This window comes from Hyperolius riggenbachi, chromosome 10, assembly GCF_040937935.1.
Source record: "Hyperolius riggenbachi isolate aHypRig1 chromosome 10, aHypRig1.pri, whole genome shotgun sequence".
Classification (NCBI taxonomy): domain Eukaryota; kingdom Metazoa; phylum Chordata; class Amphibia; order Anura; family Hyperoliidae; genus Hyperolius; species Hyperolius riggenbachi.
This window is the reverse complement of record NC_090655.1, coordinates 212,249,995-212,263,468: the sequence shown is the minus strand read 5'-3', so window position 1 is coordinate 212,263,468 and position 13,474 is coordinate 212,249,995. Positions and strand designations below refer to the sequence as shown.

At 52.9% G+C, this 13,474-nt stretch overlaps 1 protein-coding gene across 1 annotated transcript; it reads right to left on the bottom strand.

The window, feature by feature from the left end:
- Positions 1 to 894: 894 nt before the first annotated feature.
- On the bottom strand, positions 895 to 1,320 carry LOC137534422 (histone H2A type 2-B). Its single transcript, XM_068255917.1, has one exon. It carries the CDS (start codon positions 1,318 to 1,320, stop codon positions 928 to 930), a length of 393 nt encoding a protein of 130 aa, XP_068112018.1. The 3' UTR covers positions 895 to 927.
- Between the last annotated feature and the right edge of the window lie 12,154 nt (positions 1,321 to 13,474).

Below are 13,474 nucleotides of genomic sequence, written 5' to 3'. Positions count from 1 at the left end.
ACGTTACATTTAGGGGGGTAACAGCTTCAGACTTGTTGGAAAATACAGATTAATATGACATCAGACACGGCTAAGCCAGCGGGTCAGGCTCCTGAGAAGATTCATATCTCGATAACCGGACGGTCTATCCCAAGGAATTTCATATCAGCACGATGGCCAGATTTTACCGGACAAGACGATATGAATTTTATAGCTGTGCGACATACGGTTTTCGTATGCCGACAGGAAATCATATCACCCATGCTTTCCTTATGGCCCATGCTCGGTGCCGGATCGGCTGGCTTTCTATGGCCCCCCTGTGGAGACAGTTTCCTGGTCCTTTTCATGGGGACATCTGCTGTAGGGGGAATGAGCTGGGCCCCACAGGGAGTCCAGCCACGTGCGACATTCCGGAGGGGTGAGGGGACTGCTTTGGCTCACAGGGGAACAGATCTCTGGATTTAAAACAACACAAAAATGTCATTTTCGGATCGCTTGCCTGACCACACAGATCCGACAGGGAGCGATCAGGAAAGCGACTGTGAATTCTCTAGATTCACCTGCGTTTCTCACGGCTATTCCGTGACAGTTACTTTCTACATGTACCAGAAGCGGTGTCTGCCGCACTCAGCAGGATCAACCCGAACGTCATCACTTGTGTATTGGGCTGATGTATCTTTTTTAAGAATCTAATTCACCTGCAATGATCTCCACAATCACAGCTTATAGTTTTCACATTGGCTATAGGAGGTGTTCGGGAAACTACAAATTAGGTACAGAAATCCGGTATAAACTAATACAAAGCAGTGCTGTACATAATCTCCCAGGTGCATAAACTATAGAATGCGAAATATATGGTATAATCAGCTCTGTATAGACCGTGTGGGTGGCTCTGAGAAGAGCCTTTGTGGTTCTGTACTGTGTGTGTCCGGCTGCTGCTGCAGGGAATTACTTGCTCTTGGCCGCCTTGTGGCTCTCGGTCTTCTTGGGCAGCAGCACGGCCTGGATGTTGGGCAGGACTCCCCCCTGGGCGATGGTCACCCCACCCAGCAGCTTGTTGAGCTCCTCGTCGTTGCGGACAGCCAGCTGCAGGTGGCGGGGGATGATGCGGGTCTTCTTGTTGTCCCGGGCGGCGTTGCCAGCCAGCTCCAGGATCTCAGCGGTCAGGTACTCCAGCACTGCGGCCAGATAGACCGGAGCTCCGGCCCCCACCCGCTCCGCATAGTTGCCTTTCCTCAGCAGACGGTGAACACGGCCGACTGGAAACTGCAGGCCGGCCCGGGAGGAGCGAGTCTTGGCCTTAGCACGGGCCTTGCCACCTTGTTTGCCGCGTCCAGACATGATGATGATGGCAGATAATCAGGATGTGTCTCTCCAACGCAAGTATCCTAATCCAGCCCTCCTCCTTCTATATATACTCTGCAGGCTGTCCCGCGCTGTCACCTGATTGGCTGCTATTCAGCAGTGGTGCTCAGCAGAGCTAGAATATTCGAGTAGCTCGAATATTCGAGCTCTTTTTCAGCTATTCGAGCTCGGTATTCGAGCTCCGAATAGCTGGAGCTATTCGAATGGGCTATCCGAGTACACTCGAATAGCCCATTCACTATTCGAGCTATTCGAGCAACTCGGCGCTATTCGAGCTCGGTACCGAGCTCGAATAGCGTCATAGCCCAGATTGATGTCCTTAGAGCCAATCAGAGGGCTCCCAGGCCCTCTGACGGCAGCCAATCACAGAGGGGGACCCTGGCCAGCCCCTACCCTATAAATAGCGGCCGCCATGTTACGTTTCTCCATGCTTGCCTGAGACTTGTACAGAGAGAGAGTTGCTCCTTTGTGCTTTGGCTTAGCAAGTGCTCTATTGTGATCATTTACCTAGCGTTTTTGCTCACCTACACCTGCCATATACACCTATATTGTTGTTAGTTAGATAGACATTGTATTTTAGTTAGTAGCTTGTGTGTTACATTAGAGACAGGCAGCTGTTGCAAGCTTACAGGTTTAGGCCTCAGGGGGGCCTTGCCTCTGTGGGCAGCTGTCCTCTGTTTATTTCTCTCATCTATACCAGTATTTCTGCTGTCCTTTACTAATAGTATTGTAGTTATACTGTACTAGGAGTAGGACACTCACTGACTGTCACTGTTTATAGGCTACTAGCTAGCTCCTGCGTGTGTGCACTCACTCACTGTCTGTGTGTACACACACTCTATTTCCTTCTGATTACTGATAGATTATTGTTAGTTAGTTGTACTTACTGTTACTACTTACTCTTACTGTACTAGGAGTCTAGGACACTCAGTCAGACAGTCACTGTGTTCATAGGCTACTAGCTCCTGCGTGCGGTCACTCACTGTCTGAGTGTACACACACCACCCACACTCCATTTCCTTCTGATCGCTGATTGATTATTGTAATTAGTTAGTTCTACTTACTGTTACTACTTACTCTTACTGTACTAGGAGTCTAGGACACTCAGTCACTGTGTTCATAGGCTACTAGCTCCTGCGAGCGGTCACTCACTGTCTGAGTGTACACACACCACCCACACTCCATTTCCTTCTGATCGCTGATTGATTATTGTAATTAGTTAGTTCTACTTACTGTTACTACTTACTCTTACTGTACTAGGAGTCTAGGACACTCAGTCACTGTGTTCATAGGCTACTAGCTCCTGCGTGCGGTCACTCACTGTCTGAGTGTACACACACCACCCACACTCCATTTCCTTCTGATCGCTGATTGATTATTGTAATTAGTTAGTTCTACTTACTGTTACTACTTACTCTTACTGTACTAGGAGTCTAGGACACTCAGTCACTGTGTTCATAGGCTACTAGCTCCTGCGTGCGGTCACTCACTGTCTGAGTGTACACACACCACCCACACTCCATTTCCTTCTGATCGCTGATTGATTATTGTAATTAGTTAGTTCTACTTACTGTTACTACTTACTCTTACTGTACTAGGAGTCTAGGACACTCAGTCACTGTGTTCATAGGCTACTAGCTCCTGCGTGCGGTCACTCACTGTCTGAGTGTACACACACCACCCACACTCCATTTCCTTCTGATCGCTGATTGATTATTGTAATTAGTTAGTTCTACTTACTGTTACTACTTACTCTTACTGTACTAGGAGTCTAGGACACTCAGTCACTGTGTTCATAGGCTACTAGCTCCTGCGTGCGGTCACTCACTGTCTGAGTGTACACACACCACCCACACTCCATTTCCTTCTGATCGCTGATTGATTATTGTAATTAGTTAGTTCTACTTACTGTTACTACTTACTCTTACTGTACTAGGAGTCTAGGACACTCAGTCACTGTGTTCATAGGCTACTAGCTCCTGCGTGCGGTCACTCACTGTCTGAGTGTACACACACCACCCACACTCCATTTCCTTCTGATCGCTGATTGATTATTGTAATTAGTTAGTTCTACTTACTGTTACTACTTACTCTTACTGTACTAGGAGTCTAGGACACTCAGTCACTGTGTTCATAGGCTACTAGCTCCTGCGTGCGGTCACTCACTGTCTGAGTGTACACACACCACCCACACTCCATTTCCTTCTGATCGCTGATTGATTATTGTAATTAGTTAGTTCTACTTACTGTTACTACTTACTCTTACTGTACTAGGAGTCTAGGACACTCAGTCACTGTGTTCATAGGCTACTAGCTCCTGCGTGCGGTCACTCACTGTCTGAGTGTACACACACCACCCACACTCCATTTCCTTCTGATCGCTGATTGATTATTGTAATTAGTTAGTTCTACTTACTGTTACTACTTACTCTTACTGTACTAGGAGTCTAGGACACTCAGTCACTGTGTTCATAGGCTACTAGCTCCTGCGTGCGTGCACTCACTGTCTGAGTGTACACACACCACCCACACTCCATTTCCTTCTGATCGCTGATTGATTATTGTAATTAGTTAGTTCTACTTACTGTTACTACTTACTCTTACTGTACTAGGAGTCTAGGACACTCAGTCACTGTGTTCATAGGCTACTAGCTCCTGCGTGCGGTCACTCACTGTCTGAGTGTACACACACCACCCACACTCCATTTCCTTCTGATCGCTGATTGATTATTGTAATTAGTTAGTTCTACTTACTGTTACTACTTACTCTTACTGTACTAGGAGTCTAGGACACTCAGTCACTGTGTTCATAGGCTACTAGCTCCTGCGTGCGTGCACTCACTGTCTGAGTGTACACACACCACCCACACTCCATTTCCTTCTGATCGCTGATTGATTATTGTAATTAGTTAGTTCTACTTACTGTTACTACTTACTCTTACTGTACTAGGAGTCTAGGACACTCAGTCACTGTGTTCATAGGCTACTAGCTCCTGCGTGCGGTCACTCACTGTCTGAGTGTACACACACCACCCACACTCCATTTCCTTCTGATCGCTGATTGATTATTGTAATTAGTTAGTTCTACTTACTGTTACTACTTACTCTTACTGTACTAGGAGTCTAGGACACTCAGTCACTGTGTTCATAGGCTACTAGCTCCTGCGTGCGGTCACTCACTGTCTGAGTGTACACACACCACCCACACTCCATTTCCTTCTGATCGCTGATTGATTATTGTAATTAGTTAGTTCTACTTACTGTTACTACTTACTCTTACTGTACTAGGAGTCTAGGACACTCAGTCACTGTGTTCATAGGCTACTAGCTCCTGCGTGCGTGCACTCACTGTCTGAGTGTACACACACTAAATTTACTTGTGATTACTACTGATTATTGTAACTGCTAGTTGTACTTCCTGACTGTTACTACTTACTTACTGTACTAGGGGACACTCACTCAGTCACCTCACCAACCAACCCACTCCATTAAAGTACCCCACTTTTCACCCGCCCTTTTACAAAACTTTTGTCTATACGCCCAAAACATTTAAGATGTCTGGAAGTGGCAGCCAGCGCGGTTTGGGCAAGGGGAAGGGCAGCAAGGGAATCAGGAGGAGAGGGAGCAGCATTGTGGCAAGCCGCGGCCGCGGGCGCGCCACCATGCACAGTTCCGCAGCAGCAGCAGCAGCGTCAGTGGCTAACATTCCTCCCATAGCCACTGGCCGTGGACGCCTTGGGCGCCGCCCAGCAGGAGCATCTGCAACTCACGCTGCAGAGACACAGCAGCAGCAGCGTGTAGCACCTGCTCCGATTTTCCTCCAGCCGGGTCGGAAACGTCCCATTGAGGAAAAGGATGCAGACACTGTGGTGCAACTCATGACGGAGGATGAGCAGCCCGCCATCAGCTCTGCATCCGAGGCCTCCACCCTCACCACCACCACCACCACCACCCCTGTTCGCAGCAGCCGCCCAGCAGGGTCTGGGGAGGAGGCCAGTTCACCGTCAGTCGCCGACCTCTCATTCAGCACTCTTTTGACCCCAGGCATGATGAGTCAATTGTCTGCTGTTGTTGGCGATTTTGAGGAGGAGATGCTGATGGGCACTTTGGGGGATGAGGGATTGGACAGCAAGACTGTGGCGACAGTCAAGCAGCCCATCCATGCATCAGGAGAGGAGTTTGGGGGGTCATCATCCCAGCAGGACATGTTTGAGGAGGGGGAGGATGATGTTGATGACCCGGTGACAGACAGAGACTGGGTGCCACCACCTCCAGGGGATGTCGTCCTCAGCAGCTCGGAGGAGGAGGAGGATGCGCTTGTGGGCCTTGCAAGGAGGCGCATCATTGCAAGCATTGGCAGCGACCCACAGCCTGCTGGTGTCTCAGGCTCAGCAGCAGCAGCAGCAGCATCAGCCAGTACCACCACCAGCCGCACCCAAGCCCCCCCCCCAACCACCACAGGGAGACAGGCAGCAGCGCTTCCATGCCGTAGGGGGATGTTTCTGTCACCAATCTGGCGCTTTTTCACCATGCCCACTGTGTACAGCAAGTACGCCACTTGCAACCACTGTCAGCGGAAGTTGAGCAGAGGTGCAGACCCCTTAAAGTTCAGCACCAGCTCGCTGATCAACCACCTTGCGGCTAAACATTTCCACCAGCATGAGGAGTTCCAGAGGCTGAAGGCATCTGGTGCTGGCAGTGGCACCACACCCATCACTGCACAGCCTTCAGCAGCAGCAACAGCAGCCACCCGCCCTCCTGCTCCTCCAGCAGCACCAGCAGGAGTGCGGAAACGCACTGCTCCTCCCCCCTCTGCAACTCCTGCCGCCGACACTGAGGCCTGTTCTGGCAGCCAGTCCTCAGTGGCCTCCTCCGCTGTGTCTGGTGATTCCCGTGTCAGCAAAAGGCCACGCCAGAGCCTTTTGAGCGAGTCCTTCCAGGGGGTGGTTAGGGCTCTGCCTCCCAGCAGCCGTCACGTGCGGCAGCTGAACGGCTTGCTGGCACGGGCCATGTGCTCCCAACTCCTGCCGTACATGCTCGTGCAGGAGGGGAGCGACATGCGGGCGCTGCTTGCTTGTGCAGCCCCAGACTGGCAGCTCCCCAGCAGACACTTTTTCTCCCGCAAGGCCATTCCAGCACTGCACCGCTTTGTGATGGCCAATGTGGAGCGAGGGCTGGAGCACGCGGTTGGTGAAAGGGTCCACGTCACCATGGACTCCTGGAGCAGCCGCTTCGGGACAGGCCGCTACCTGTCCTTCACTGTCCACTGGGTCAGCTTGGTGGAAGGGGGTGAGGATGGGAGAGCAGCAGCGGGCACAGCAGCAGCAGCAGCAGCAACACAGTGGGTGGTGCCACCCCGCAGGGTCAGGGGAACTGCAGCGGGTTCCTCCGATCCTCTGCCATCCTCCGCCACACCTGGCCAAACCCCCCGCCTCAGCAGCAGCGTGAAGGCCCGCCACTGCCAAGCGCTGCTGCACTTGGTCAGCCTTGGCAAGACCAAGCTGACGGCAGCCCACGTGTTGGCCAAACTCCAGGAGCAGGAGAGGATTTGGCTGACCCCCAGAGGCCTCAGAGTCGGAGAGGTGGTGTCCGACAATGGGGCCAATCTGGTTGCTGCCATAGACAGGGGAAACCTGACCCACATCCCCTGTCTTGCCCACGTGCTGAACCTGGTGGTGCAGAAGTTCCTGCGCACCTACCAGGGGATGGGCGAACTGCTGGAAACGGCAAGGAATGTTGTGCGTCACTTCCGGCGCTCGGCTGCAGCCTGTGCGAGCCTGGAAGACGTGCAAAAGGAGCTGGATCTGCCACGCCATCGGCTGATCATTGACGTTCCGACTCGCTGGAACTCCACCCTGGCGATGTTGGAGCGTATGGTTGAACAGAGGCACGCTGTCAACCAGTACCTTGCCCTGGCCACTGTTTCCGCAGCTCGGAGAAGGGACAAGACCAGCAACATCCCGTCCATCGTCCCCGATGATGACTGGAGGCACATGCAGCAGGTGTGCTTTGTGCTGGCTCCCTTCCTGCAGGCCACAAACATGGTGAGCAGGGACCATGCTATGGTCTGCGAGTGGGTGCCCCTGGTTTCTCTGCTGAACAGGGCCCTCGATGGTTTGCTGGAACAGGGAGCGGCAGCCTTGGACCAGCAGGAGCGGCAACCAGCTGCGCAGTCCACCTCTGAGGGGGAGGAGGAGGAGGACTTGGTGGAGGTCCCTGACCTGGCTGCTGATGAGGGGGATCAGCACAGCGCAGCTGAGTTGGTGCGGGGGTGGAGAGAGGATGAGGCGGCAGAGGAGGAGGATGAGGACAGCACTGACGTCGATGTGCCAGCAGACGTGGCCCGCCTCTTCCCAATGGCAGCGCACATGCTGGCGTGCCTGCGCAGGGACCCCAGGGTGATCCAGATGAAGCAGAGGGAGGACATCTGGATCAGCATGATGTTGGACCCACGCCTCAAGGGGAAGTTGAGCCAGTTCCTGCCGCCTGCAGGAGGAGACCCAGCGCAACAAATAAGGAGCTTGCAGCAGGCCCTTGTTGAGCGCTTGGAGGAAGCCTTCCCCCAGCCTTCCACCCCCACTGTCCAGCAGCCAGCACAGAGGCAGCAGCAGGTGCCTGCATCCAGCAGCAGCAAGCGCCCCACAGACCTGCTGTCTCTCAGCCACGAGCTCTACAGGACTGTAGAGGCTCCGGCAGCAGTGACTAGAGAGGAGATGCATGCAGCAGCATCCTCCTCCGGTCACAGCCAGCGCCTGACCCGCATGGTGGCTGACTACATGGGGTCGTACAGCGGGCTTGACAGCGATGCCCCTGTTGATCCCATGGAGTATTGGGTCAAGCGCATGGAGATCTGGAGCGAGCTAGCGCAGTACGCCCTGGAAGTGCTGTCCTGCCCCCCTTCCAGCGTGCTGTCCGAGCGCTGCTTCAGTGCAGCTGGTGGCGTGGTCACCGAGAAACGCTCACGTCTGTCTCACAAGTCTGTGGACAGACTGACGTTTCTCAAGATGAACCAGGCGTGGGTGGAAGGCGAGTTCCTGGCCCCTGTTGTCGGCGAGAGGGGGACATGAACTGGCTGCCGGAACCATCGTTAATGTGCCTTACCACCCTTTACCACCTCCTGGCTCCTGCTCACTAAGCCAGCCTGGTTCACTTTGACTATTACGTCGCCTGCAGCCACACATTTTACACCTACAGTGGGCTGCTGTGTACTGCCCTTCTGCTGTCTGTCTGTGTTTCCCACTGCCAGGGTACACATAGTGTTGGGCGAACAGTGTTCGCCACTGTTCGGGTTCTGCAGAACATCACCCTGTTCGGGTGATGTTCGAGTTCGGCCGAACACCTGACGGTGCTCGGCCAAACCGTTCGGCCATATGGCCGAACTAAGAGCGCATGGCCGAACGTTCCCCGAACGTTCGGCTAGCGCTGTGATTGGCCGAACGGGTCACGTGGTTCGGACCCGAACGCGCTCTGATTGGCCGAACTGTCACGTGGTTCGGGTAAATAAATACCCGAACCACGTCATATCTCCGCCATTTGTCTGTGGGTTTAGCTTTGGGTAGGCAGGCAGGGTAGTTCGCGCTCCAGCCACGCTAGCCAGGGTCCCCCCCAGTCATTGTGTGTCACTGCTGGGAACAGTAGTACACCGCTCGTTCAGCCACACTATATAGCATTCTGTGTACTGTTCGGTGTCTGCTGGGAACAGTGGTACACCGCTCGTTCAGCCACACTATATAGCATTCTGTGTACTGTTCTGTGTCTGCTGGGAACAGTGGTACACCGCTCGTTCAGCCACACTATATAGCATTCTGTGTACTGTTCTGTGTCTGCTGGGAACAGTAGTACACCGCTCGTTCAGCCACACTATATAGCATTCTGTGTACTGTTCTGTGTCTGCTGGGAACAGTAGTACACCGCTCGTTCAGCCACACTATATAGCATTCTGTGTACTGTTCTGTGTCTGCTGGGAACAGTAGTACACCGCTCGTTCAGCCACACTATATAGCATTCTGTGTACTGTTCTGTGTCTGCTGGGAATAGTGGTACACCGCTCGTTCAGCCACACTATATAGCATTCTGTGTACTGTTCTGTGTCTGCTGGGAACAGTGGTACACCGCTCGTTCAGCCACACTATATAGCATTCTGTGTACTGTTCTGTGTCTGCTGGGAACAGTAGTACACCGCTCGTTCAGCCACACTATATAGCATTCTGTGTACTGTTCTGTGTCTGCTGGGAACAGTAGTACACCGCTCGTTCAGCCACACTATATAGCATTCTGTGTACTGTTCTGTGTCTGCTGGGAACAGTAGTACACCGCTCGTTCAGCCACACTATATAGCATTCTGTGTACTGTTCTGTGTCTGCTGGGAATAGTGGTACACCGCTCGTTCAGCCACACTATATAGCATTCTGTGTACTGTTCTGTGTCTGCTGGGAATAGTGGTACACCGCTCGTTCGCCACTGTATAGCATTGTGCTCTGTGTCGCTGCTGGGAATAGTGGTACACCGCTCACCCGTCACTGTATAGCATTGTGCTCTGTGTCGCTGCTGGGAATAGTGGTACTGTATAGCATTTCTGTACTGCCACTGTACTGCTGCCAGTCAGCGTGTACTGTAAGGATAAGTGAAATGAGGAAGAAATCCGGTGAAAGAGGGAGGGGCAAGGGAAGAGGTGTTTCCCCTGACGGTTCACGTACAGGCCACAGGGGAGCACCCAAGAAAACCCACTCAATACCGCCCATGTTGTCCAGGACAACAACCCTCACAAATCCAAAAGAACAGGACCAGATAATTACTTGGATGACCTCTCAAGCGTCCAGCAGTGGGTTAAGCAGCACCAGCACATCACGCACGAGGTCCGAGTCCTCAGCCAGTTACAAGGAGCCAGTGGGCACAAAGCTGACACAACCGGCAGCGACACCACGCACACAACTGCCAGATAACCAGTCCGATGAATTACCTCAGGACACAATGGGGTATTCGCAGGAGCTATTCCCAGCCCAACAAACTTCCACCTTTCAAAGGTCAATGGAGGAACAGCCAGAAATGTTGTGCCTGGATTCACAACCGTTAACTGTGGGAAATGCACCGCGCACTGAAATACAAGGCGAGTCCGAAGAGGACTCGGAAACCCAAATCCCAGAGCAATTTGGGCAGGAGGGGTTGCAATTGCAGGAGGTCGGCCGACAAGATCTGGAAGACGACGTTGGAGTGTGCTGCGCAGAGGTTGTTGTGGGGAGCTCTACTCCACGGCGGTGGCCCACAATGACATATGACGAGTTTGAGGAGATGGAAGAGGAGGGTATGGACAATGTGGACAGAGACCCAGATTTTGTTTGTGAACGAGAACATCGCCGTCGTAGCAGCAGCACAGATGAGTCTGTTGAAGAACACACTGCTGCACGAGTTCGCCTTGTGCCACAAGGTAGGCGGCGCGCAATTTCAGGCACCACAAGCGTGGAAGTTCAAGTGAGAGGCAAAAGAGGAGCAAACAGAAATCGCCAGCAAGGAGGCAGGTGCTCCAAAGTCTGGGCTTTCTTTGAAGACTGCACTGAGGATGTTACCATGGCGATTTGCAAGGTGTGCAAGACCCGCCTGAGCAGGGGGAAAAATATTAACAACCTCTCCACCACCAGCATGAGCCGTCACATGCTATCCAAACATCCCACTCTTTGGGCAAACGCGTCAGGACAGGGTACCAGAAACAACACTGCCTCCCTTGGGTTCACCAGACTCACCACCAGACCCGCCTCAGCAGCAGCAGTAGCCCAGCCATTGCGTGGTTCACAACATTCACAAACATCAGACGACGCTGACACTGTCACTTTCCGGAGTAGTGCTCTTGAGGTCTCCCAGTGTTCATCAAACACAACAACCAACAGCCCTTCCGTGTGCAGCGCTACGGTTCAGTTGTCTGTGTCGGAGATGTTTGAGCGCAAGAGGAAATTGCCAGCAAATGACCCCCGGGCCGTGGCAGTAACAGCCAGCATAGCCAAGCTTCTGGCCTGCGAAATGCTGCCATATCGATTGGTGGAGACAAACAGCTTCAAGGGCATGATGTCAGTGGCCATCCCACGTTACGTGGTTCCCAGCCGCTACCACTTTGCGCGCTCTGCAGTGCCTGAGTTGCATGAGCACGTGGTCAGCAAAATAACCCGAAGCTTGAAGAATGCCGTTGCCTGCAAGGTTCACCTCACCACTGACACCTGGACGAGTGCGTTCGGCCAGGGTCGATACATCTCCCTTACCGCGCACTGGGTGAACCTTGTGGAGCCTGGCAGCGATTCCTCACCTGCTACGGCACGGGTGTTGCCCACGCCACAAACAGCTGCACCGCCGTCCCTCCCACTGGATAACAGCAGCACCTACCTCTCTGACTCCTTCTCCTCCAACGCATCTCAAAGCTGTACCTCATCCGGAAACGCTAACCCAGCAGCAGTAGGATCGTGGAAGCAGTGCAGCACAGCTGTTGGCATGCGTCAGCAAGCGTTGCTGAAGCTAATCTGCCTTGGGGATAAGCAGCACACAGGGGAGGAAATTTGGAGGGGAATAAAGGAACAGACGGATTTGTGGCTGGCACCGCTGGACCTGAAACCGGGCATGGTTGTGTGTGATAATGGGAGTAATCTCATTCGCGCTTTAAGGTTGGCTAAGCTGACACACATCCCTTGCCTGGCGCACGTGATGAACCTAGTAGTTCAGCGGTTCCTGAGGACATACCCAGGCGTGCCCGATCTGCTGTTGAAGGTGCGTCGAGTGTCCAAACATTGTAGAAATTCCAGTACTGCTTCGGGGGCACTCGCCAAGATGCAGGAGCGCTTCAATCTCCCCCACCATCGCTTGCTGTGTGATGTCCCTACGCGCTGGAATTCTACGCTGCACATGCTAGCCCGCTTTTGCGAGCAGAAGAGTGCAGTGGTCCAGTACATGACGGCGCAGTACCGAGGCGCATCCGGCCAGCTGCCAAGCTTCTGTGGATCCGATTGGGCCAACATGTTGGACCTCTGCCAAGTCCTCCAAAATTTTGAGCAATCCACGTTGCTTGTGAGCAGTGACAACTCTTCAGTCAGCATTACCATACCACTGCTGTGTTTACTGAAGAGGTCGATGTTAAAAATCAAGGAAACAGCTGTCATGATGCAACTGGGGGAATCTGAAGGAGAAAACGATCAGCGTGATGGTACCAACATCAGGCCATCCGCCTCAGGGAACGCTGGCCCCAGCAGCTATGACGAAGAAGAGGAGGAGGAACAGCTGGAGTTGGAGCAGGAATTTCATGCCACCACTGACGAGGGCCAGAGCGGTGCACGTTGGACTTCCACAATTCAACGCGAATGGTCAGCAGAAGCAGACCAGGAGGAAGGTGACGACTATGATGCATCACAACAACTATCACAACGCTCACAAGAGGATGATGAGGATTCTGGTAGGACTCTGGCACACATGGCTCAATTCATGCTAGACTGCATTGAACGTGACCCACGCATTGTGCGCATTCTGGACAACACCAATTACTGGGTTTATACCCTTCTGGATCCACGGTACAAACACAATGTTCCAAAACTGCTTGAAGAAAGAGTCAGACAGGTCAAAATGGAAGAATACCAGCAGGCCCTTGTGGAGACTTTAGAGAGGAGATTGACATCCTCCCCCTCCTCTAGCCAGTTGTACGCAGACAGACTGACTTCCGCAAACCCAGGACGACCAGGAGGGCAGCAAACAACGCAAGCCGCAGCTAGTACCCAAAAGGGAATGGTATCGGCAGTGTCCTTGGAGTGGGAAAATTTTCTGACACCCATGCAGCCGCAGCCCACTGAACAGCAAGCGTGCAGATCCACCTCCAACACCGATCGCCTGGAGAAGATGGTCAAGGACTACATGTCAGATGGCGTAGCTGTGTCGAACCATCCATCTGCACCCTTCAACTATTGGGTATCGAAGCTAGACACCTGGCACGAACTGGCAATGTACGCAATAGAGGTGCTGGCTTGCCCGGCAGCCAGCGTTATGTCGGAACGCTGTTTCAGTGCTGCCGGAGGCATCGTCACAGATCGGCGTATCCGCCTCTCTACAGAAAATGCAGACCGTCTGACTCAAATTAAAATGAATCAATCCTGGATTGGAAATGACT

What these genes read in the sequence shown, in the direction of transcription:
- LOC137534422 (XM_068255917.1), bottom strand. Translation starts at nt 1,320, where the DNA reads ATGTCTGGACGCGGCAAACAAGGTGGCAAGGCCCGTGCTAAGGCCAAG.